The sequence below is a fragment of the Silurus meridionalis genome, chromosome 23, assembly GCF_014805685.1.
Source record: "Silurus meridionalis isolate SWU-2019-XX chromosome 23, ASM1480568v1, whole genome shotgun sequence".
In the NCBI taxonomy this organism is placed as follows: domain Eukaryota; kingdom Metazoa; phylum Chordata; class Actinopteri; order Siluriformes; family Siluridae; genus Silurus; species Silurus meridionalis.
This window is the reverse complement of record NC_060906.1, coordinates 4,283,014-4,292,323: the sequence shown is the minus strand read 5'-3', so window position 1 is coordinate 4,292,323 and position 9,310 is coordinate 4,283,014. Positions and strand designations below refer to the sequence as shown.

General features: G+C 34.1%; 1 protein-coding gene across 1 annotated transcript; it reads right to left on the bottom strand.

The window, feature by feature from the left end:
- Window positions 1-372: 372 nt before the first annotated feature.
- LOC124376793 (sterile alpha motif domain-containing protein 9-like) lies at window positions 373-8,068 on the bottom strand. The gene is made up of 4 exons (XM_046836070.1): window positions 7,229-8,068; window positions 3,701-3,790; window positions 3,443-3,495; window positions 373-2,042 (listed from the first exon to the last, which is right to left on the bottom strand). Exons 3-4 carry the CDS (start codon window positions 3,444-3,446, stop codon window positions 496-498), a joined length of 1,551 nt encoding a protein of 516 aa, XP_046692026.1. The 5' UTR covers window positions 3,447-3,495; window positions 3,701-3,790; window positions 7,229-8,068; the 3' UTR covers window positions 373-495.
- Window positions 8,069-9,310: the final 1,242 nt, after the last annotated feature.

Below are 9,310 nucleotides of genomic sequence, written 5' to 3'. Positions count from 1 at the left end.
CTATACTTCCACAGAACCTGTCTTGCTACTGTACTCCCTCCACTGCCAGCGTAATGGTAGATGTTAATACATTTGACAGGAATTTGATCTGAACTCCACTTCAGAGAGTCTTCCAGGAGTTGACTGACCTCAATATAGGCATCTCTTTGAATTACTTCGCCAACTTCCCTAACTTCTGCAAGCCAGAAATTCATCCATGTCACTTTTCCTCCTCGATAAAAGTCTCTTTCTATTTTTTCTTTTTTTGACTTGTATTCTTCTGCCTGTTCTTCACACTGATTCACCCCTAAAATCTCCAAGGAGTACATTTCTTCTTCATCTCTTATCTGAAGATTGCATCTTGCTTTGACAAACAAAGATAATTGCTTTTCAAATTAGAACTCTGGCTCAGGATTTGCTGTAGATTTGCATTGATGTGGCTTATTTTCAAACCTACAACACTTGAATTGTTCAGTGTTTCTTCGTCACATATTTCTAGTACAGATGCTTTCCATTTCAGAAAGTTCCTTTCTGATTCTGAAATGCATATAATTTCTTCATGGCCTTGCATGTCAGTGAAAACTCATCGAATGTCTTCAGTAAAGGTGTCTCAACAGGAGAGGTAAGAAGGAAGATCACAGTGAAAGTTCCTTGGGGCAAGATATCTTTGCAGATCAATGATACACAATCCTTTAAGAAAGTTCTCTTTGTTTTACACCATGTATTTTCATCACAAGGAGCCTCATTTCCTGCAAAATCATTCCGTCCATTACAAAATATCCAACTTGTTTGGTTAAACAAATGCAGATGGCTCACTAATTCTCTGATGCTCTTGCCACTTGAAATTCTGTAGTTTTGCATGAAGTGAAGGTTCACTTTATGGATTTTATTATATTCATTGCATAATCCAGACACCATGGAATCTGGGTCAAAGTCAAACACACAGAATAATTTCATCTTCAACAAAATATCTGTGTGCTGAAGATCTTCTTTTGAAAACCTGTTTGTTACAAGTATGTACAATTTCTCTTCTTCTATTTGTTTCTTCCCACTTGTTAGAAGCATGAGGAGTTTTCTTTCCAGATCTTGGCAGCATTCTTGACTTGTGACTTGTGATTTCTCTGCTGCTTCTCTTTGTGCATCCCTGCTTTGAACTCCTTGGTAAAACACCTGCAGACTCTTAACTGGTTCTGTTTTGGCCCCAACTCTCTGATATGTTGTTTCATTTTCCAATATACATTTGTTGGACTCCTCCTTGAATTTTGGCAAGCAAACAGAGAACACCTTACCTCTCACTAAGCTTTCTGAAGGCTCAATATCAAATTCAACCACGTGGTGTTGTTCTTTGCTGTTTGGATCAATTACCAGAATGAACTCGGGTGGTTTTATACACTGCCGTATGACCTCACTGCTACTTTTAAAACATTTTTCAATGTAATCCAGTGCATCAGTATATACGTCTTTTTCTCTAATGGGAATGCCAATGATTTCACCATGTACATAGACAGAATCACCTTTGCTGTCCATTACACCCAAGTGTATTGTGCCATTTGATCTCATGTTCATGCATCCGGTGGCAAACTTAAAGACTTCATTTGCCAGCTTGGCTTTAAGTCTTTGTGAATCTAAAGTTGCAGCTGTATTGAATGACTTGTACTCATGACATGGTGCTATAAGGTCAATGACACCTGTTTCAGGCTGAAGAACATCATGTTTTGTATATGTGTAGTCAATGCCTGGTTTTCCAAAAGGTCGTGGCTTTGATTCTCTCTTTATTTTTTTAGGCACTGCCTCTAATTTTATCTGTTCTTCTGTTTGGGAATTCTGCTGCTTCTGAACTTTCTCAACTAACTCATTTCTACTCTCTATTATCAAAAATGCATGACCAGATTTCATCCCAGTCTCTTTTTTCAGAAATTCCTCTGTGATTTTAAGGAGGACTTGGCCATCTACTTCTTGTTCATGTAGAGTTTTTATGTATTTGTTCTTTATTCCTATTGAAGCCAACCACGAGCTCACCATGTCCTCCGTCCATCTTTCAAGTGGAGTGTTTTTATGTTCTTCTATAAAGAAAGAACAGAACATAACTTACTGACAAATGATGTGTTACATATAATAATGCAGACATTTACAGTTCCTTGTAAAGGGATTCAACTGTTATAATTCAGATTTGCTTGCATTGCAAATCACACATTTTTCCAGCCACTGATGCAATTTTTTTTTAAGCAAAATGTATTTTGTCTGCAGATCGAAAAAAAAATTAAAAATGTAATAAAAAGTAATTGTTTGTATAAAAATGTAACATATGCACACCAACTCTGATGAAAAAATCACCCTAAAGAAGCAATATAAAAGACAATATGATCCAGCCAGAAGAAGTGCCACTCAGTGAGAAAAGAGAGCCTATCAGTCTGCTAAGAAACTTCAGAAACACCGTAAAGCACAGAAGTGGTACTTGTCTGAAAAGGGAAATATTTCTTTAATTTTGTACATTGCTCTGGACAAGGGTGTCTGCTAAAAGCACAAATGTAAATGTTCTTGAAGCAGCATTTTTCACTTTACTTTTTTGAGGTCTACTAAAAAAACAATGAATTTACTTTATGCTGACTGGAAATGAAAATTATGTCTGAAACAATGGGCATAAGTCTGGTGAAATCCAGACATATGATTTTAAGTTAAAGTTGTTCTATTCTTTAATATATTATATGTATGTACATGAAGTGATACAAGTCAGAGTTTTCCCCTGTGCTACCGCTAGATGTTAGTATGCACTTCCTTTGTTCTTCGCTCGGTTTTTGTTTTTTTTTTCCCCCAAGCCACCGCTGCCGATAGCCTGCCAAGATTTTTTTTCTTCAGACAAAGTTTTTTCTTGCTCTCCTTTTTTCTTGCATAGTCTTTTGTGCTCCTCATCACATCGTACGTATATGTTACACACACTGTGGCTGCTGTATATTGTACAAAGTTCTAAAGTAACTCTATCATACCTGACACAAAAGACTGTTATTTGTACTAGCATGCATTTACACACTTTATGTACATTACTGATCTGTCATAATCTGTATCCCTAATTAATACTCATACTGTCTATATTGTCCACATTTTCTGTTTTGTCTTGTATAGTCTGTTTTGTCTTGTATAGTCCAAGCTGAATGTATAGTTTTATTTATGTCTGTACTTTGAGAGTCACTAACAGCTGGAACCAAATTCCTTGTGTGTCAACACACTTGGCCAATAAACCTGATTCTGATGTTTCTAGTTTTTGCCGCTGCTTTATACTTCCTTCTCACCCCACGCTTCTCCCTTCTCTGTTTCCTTCCCCAAGCAATAATATAAGTCTCATCTGCACTGCTTTTTCTGCCTCGCTCTCTCCTCAAATCCTCAACCACCCCGTGGCACATTGCTAGAGAGTAAGACTTTCGATCTGAGGCTGCTGGTATGAGCTCTGCTCATAAAAGATACTTGCCCATTATTTTTTGTCCGTAATCAGTGTCTTCAGTGTGTTTCAAATCGAGTCCCCTGAAAAAGATAAAGACAGACAATTTTTCAGGTATTCTATGTAATGGTAGGCAATTTCGGTTTATTTTTGTAAGATATGCAAACAAACATACTTTGCGCTGACTGAAAATGAATATTTTGTCTGGAACAAATGGCACACTGTCATGTTTAATTCAAACTTATCTGATTTACAAATCACATATGGATATTTTATTAGAAATCTTACCCTTGAAATGGAAGCGATTAACTTTATCCAATGGAGTGTGAGTCATTTCTGGTCAATTCAATTGTAATTTTCTGAATTCAGGACTGTACACTATATTTCATGCAGGAGCAAAGAGGGAAGTGAAAACAAGGATGTAAATCAGATGAACCTAGACATTCAGAAATTTTTCACTGCAAGCACACACACACACACACATCTTATTTGCATAAAGAATGGAATGTATTCTTAACCAAAACATGTTCAACCTTTTTTTCCCTTACTCCTTACTTCTTTAATCTTACTCATCCTTTAGCATGTCATGGATGACCATAACCAGGTTAGATCACACGCAGAACATATTGCACAGATACACAAGTATTAAGGATGCAGACTCGAGAATGCTGAAACACACTTGTTGCATTTTGTATCTTTTGGACAAAAAGAAAATATCCAATTGGATTAAAAATAAATTCAAATATAAATTATTACTAACTTCATAAAGAAGGTAAATGAATGGAACAGGCATCTGAGGCAGTCAGAGAAGAGGCATGTGCAGGTGCATTATGTACTGTGCAAAATTCAGTCAAAAGTCATGTATGGAACATATTAAATGTCAGAAAAAGATATTGATACACATCTGCTGCCTATGTGGTTAAACACCTTGGCTATGCAGAGAAAACAGAGACTGCATGACGTTTTGACATAATAGGGTGCATAAAGTTCACCTAATGTAATTAAGCTTAGGTCAGCTTCAGCTATCAGTAGTAGAATTAGGTATTATATAATATCATTTAGCAGTATGCTTCAGATAACATAACTGCTTATATTAGTTTAAATCCAAACTTAATACATATAAACATTATTCAGCATAGTATAATACTCAGCTTTGCAAAAAACTTAGTGTATAGAGAGAGTTAACAAAAATCAATAATCATGCTTTAGAGTTAAGTCTAGCATACAGCATACAATCAAAATGCTTGTAAATGTAATACATGTTATAAAGGCCAGTGAGCAGATAAGGGTTAGGATTAGGTTAGGGATTAGAAAAATGGCAGTTTTGATAAAATAGTAAAATAAGCAAGCAGCATGCCTTACTTAAAACACTTAAATAGCATATGCACATATATCCAAAGCACAAGTAGAAACTTAAGTGGAAAAATCATATAAAAATGTAACCCTAGATCCAATGCCAAAAACACACAGGAAGTAAGATGTTTCTATGAGAGCATGAGCTTAAGATGCAGGCAGGATGAGAGTAAGACAGGAAATGTTTTATAAAGAAGTATTATGGCATGAGAAATATATTTTAAGAAGATTTTAAGAAAAACTAAGTAGAAGACGAGAGCTATAAAAAATAGGAAAAGCATTTGGAGAAAAGTGCTGGTGTGTTAAAACTAAAGCCCTGGTTTATGAAACTTGAATGAAAAACAAATTTCTATACAAAGTGTAAACAAAACAAAAGGATGGTTTACAGACACAGAAAAAAAAAACCCAGACCAGATTTTAAGAAAAGGTGTGAATATTGCGGGGGATGATCTGTTATTATGTGCAAAAGTGCATGATCAGGTTTTTTTTTTTTTTTTAGAAAACATCACTATCAAGAGATATTTTTTGTACATGTAAATTTGAATGGTATGGAGGTGAACGAGGCCTCCTGGAAATGGGTGGAATTAAACTAAGGATAGGTATAAACTTAGCAGAAAACACGTAAGCAAAAGGTGGGATATGCAAAGCCCTGTAAAATGATTGGTGAATGTAAATTGTTAGCAAAAGAGGAAATATGCAAATTTAACTAGGTGTGAGATATAAAATGTTTATAATTGTTTATATTAATTTCATACTTGCATGTGAAAGCTGATGATGTGATTATTGCTGTATGTCGTTGCGTGAGGAGCATTTAGGTAATTTGGTAAGTATATACATACACACATCATTCATAAATATACATTTATATATGTATATGCATGTGAGATTGTGATATGTCAATTAAAAAAATCTGTTTTAATCTGGGGATACATGCACGTTAGATAAAAATTTATATATTGCATGTTAGGTTTGAACATATATATAGCAAATAAAGTACTAAAGTATAAGGGTGGGAGAAATATGAATGTGTTAAATTTAAAGATAGCATAAAGTAGCATAAAAATACAGGTTGAGGACTACAATAATAAAGAAAACTAAAATAATTACAATACAAATTAAAATATATAATGATAGAAATAAGAGTGGAAACATGGCCTACTTGATTATCTAAAAATAAGAATATAAATAACAATACAATGAATTATTTTCTAGTCTAAATATATACATTTTATTAGCCCCTGTTACAATATTATATTATTATAGAAGAACATGCTTACGCATGATGTGTGTAAGTGAACACACAGCCAGTGCTGGGGAAAGGAAAAAAAAAAAACACACACTGCATATGCCTGTATGCAGTTCTTACAGCCATGTACATAGAAATACCTTTTAATTACATATCATTGATACCATACGCATGCAAGTATATCCTTATATAGACATTATATAGATTGTATAAAAACAGTTTGAGCTGCTTAGCTTTTTTCCCTTCTAAGCTGTGTCTGTAGTAACTTTATTGCATGCTGACTACAGTATTTGTGAACCGTTTGTGGTAGTTTCCTATTTGCTACCTTCAATTCTTAACAGGAGGAAATGAGAAAAAAGGTGTAGGGTGTGTGTGTGTGCGGGTTAGAGAGAGACAGAAAAAGCTGCACGCTAAAAGTAAATATTCTGGTGGCAGAGACAAAAGTGGGAACATTCAATATTTAATGGATTGGACATGTTACATGCCATAGTCCCATGTGAAAACTGATCTGAGAAAATTAGCAATCGGAGGTGACCTGAGCAGCGTAGTAGTATAAGCCTCTTAACCATACCCTAAATTATTAGTCATCTGTTTGACTTTATTAAAGACACATACAATATGATAAAGATTAGTGCACATTTTCAGAACAAAATTAAAATAAATAAATTATTATAAGTATATAATATTATTGCTCAGGTCTGACAGCAATTGTGACAAACCTAAAGAGATTCAGTGGGTAAGGGGATACATTTTAGAGTATGAACTAAACACATTGGAAGAGATATGCATAAATAATAATAATAAGAAATTGTATAACAGTGAAAAACAATCCAAAAGACGGGATCGGAGAACAATATAAAACTGGTGCACAGAGGAAACGTGAACAGAGCAATGCAAGCCTGCATCATGAGTAAAAACATGAGCCAGCTTGTGCCACTGTAATGTTAAAATAAAGGATTTAGAAGAAGAGATAATGTAATTGAACAAAAAATTATAAATAAACAAATATATTTATATAAGGAAATATGAAATGTTTGGACAAAAGAGAGTTAACAAGTAGCTGTGTAATAAAATTAATTTTAGATAAGAAAAATTAGATTAGATTTAAAAGAAAAGAACGAAAATTAAATGCAGGGAAAAGAGATGAATAACATAATACAAAAATAGAGGAAGATTAGCAAAACAGGGAACAGAGCTTCATCATTAATAGTACATACCGAGCGGACGAAAGCAATTTATCCCATCTTAGTTGACCCAGACAGTTCAATTGAAGACATTAAAAATCTAGAAAATTATCCTAAGATGTTTTACAGGGGTAGCAAGAAGACGCCACGTCGATGTCAGCAATCTTGAGGACAAAGAGCCCCAGCAACGCAACGCTTTGGGACGCAGCGTCTCGTTCCCTCTGGGGAACTAGGGTTACATAAGTAGCCTAGAGACGATTATATAATCAAAACAAAGGGAAATTTGAAGTGCAAGGAGGAAGGAAGAAGGCATAGGCCTAAGAGAATTCAAAGAGAGACATGCAGGGTAAGCTAAAAAGACCAAAGTGAACATGAAGAAGAGAATTATGGAGATTATTAAAGTTGGATGAAAAGAAATCAAGAAGTGAGAATCAAGTGACAGCAAGAACAAAAAGAAAGAAATATGAAATAGAGATATGCTGGACAGAGGACATGAAATCCTGTAAAAAGTCACCAAACAATTGTACCACTAAACAAGACAAACTACACTTATAGGAAGAAAGGTAAAAGGAGGCACTTCGGGGGGGACATTAAACATGCATAAACATGAACATGGGGTCAACAAAAGCGAAAACAAACAATGATGGCCTATTTCACAAGAAAGGAAGGATGGAAAGAAAGAGAGAAGTCATAGCATAATAGACCTCTATCTCTTCTATGTACCATAACAGCCAGAAACAATTAGTAATAATTTCAGTTTGCATTTACATTTTTATTAACATATCATAGTTAATACACCTACACTAGATTCTAGATTATCCCAAAGATATTGTGAAATCCTATCATTATTCAAGCAAGTACTTGAGCATGACTTAGCAAAATTACAAACTGATTGCTAATGTATTTTGACAATCAACTAATTCATATTGTTTTAAAAGCAATAACACAGAATGGGCATAATGTTGGTAAAAAGAACCTACAATGCTGTAAACTAAAAGTAGAATACCTAGGAAAAGTACTTAAGGCACAATGCCATAAAATATTGTTAGCACATGTGGATACTATTCAGAAAGCATTAAAACCTTAAACTTTAAAACAAATGCTGTCATTCCTTGGCATAGCAGGTCAGTAGACCATGGATATATGACTTTGCATTACAATTATCATGATAAAAGCAACTGATCAATCAATTTCAAGTGTTGCAATGTTTAATTTTATATAGTAATTTCAGATATTATAGATAAATAAGATTATCCAACTTTGTCTCTGAAAAGAAATAGATTTGCAGCAGGAATAGGAAAACAACTAATTGCATACTTTAGCATTGCACTTGATAAGGTGGATAAGGGCATGCATGCCACAATGTTATCGAGCAGCAGCTGCCTTCACAAATCAGAAGGCATCGACAATTACATTGGGACACCCAGCAAACCTATAGACAATGGCCAGTTGATTATGTCAAGTTCTAGAAGAACTGACTATAGTGTGATACACTCTGCACCAGAGCTAATACTTGAAATATGATTTTTTTAATTTTAATTTTTTATTTTTGAGTGCTTATGATATCGTTAATATAAAGGAGGTCTTGCAGATATTAATTATGAAGTTAACTCAAATTAATTTAAAACAGTCATAAATGCCACAGTATTCCATCCACTATTAGTAGTGAAAAAGGCACAACACATATATTCAATGCGTAACAAGATGTCTGGCCAACAATATATAAGATAAACAAAATATAAGATCCGGTATAGATAAAGAAATATATTAGCCATTTTGTCACACAAAATAAAGGGTTCCATGGTTACAAAAGGTAATATGATAGCAAATAAGTTGCAAAAAAAAATGAAAATGCATGTAACACATCTAACACAAATGTATAGAGAAATGTATTTCCAGGTTAATGAAACTATACAAAGTAGTACTGCAGATTAGCAGGAATTAGAATCATCCGACAGGTTGTGTCTGAGACTTAGGTGTGAGTACATAAAAGTATTCAATAGGAAAGACAAAAAAGATGCCACATGCATTTAATAATACATAATATGTAAACATGTTGATATTATTTGAATACTTTGATATGTAAATTTCTGTTTTGTTGTTTTCTGTTTTGTT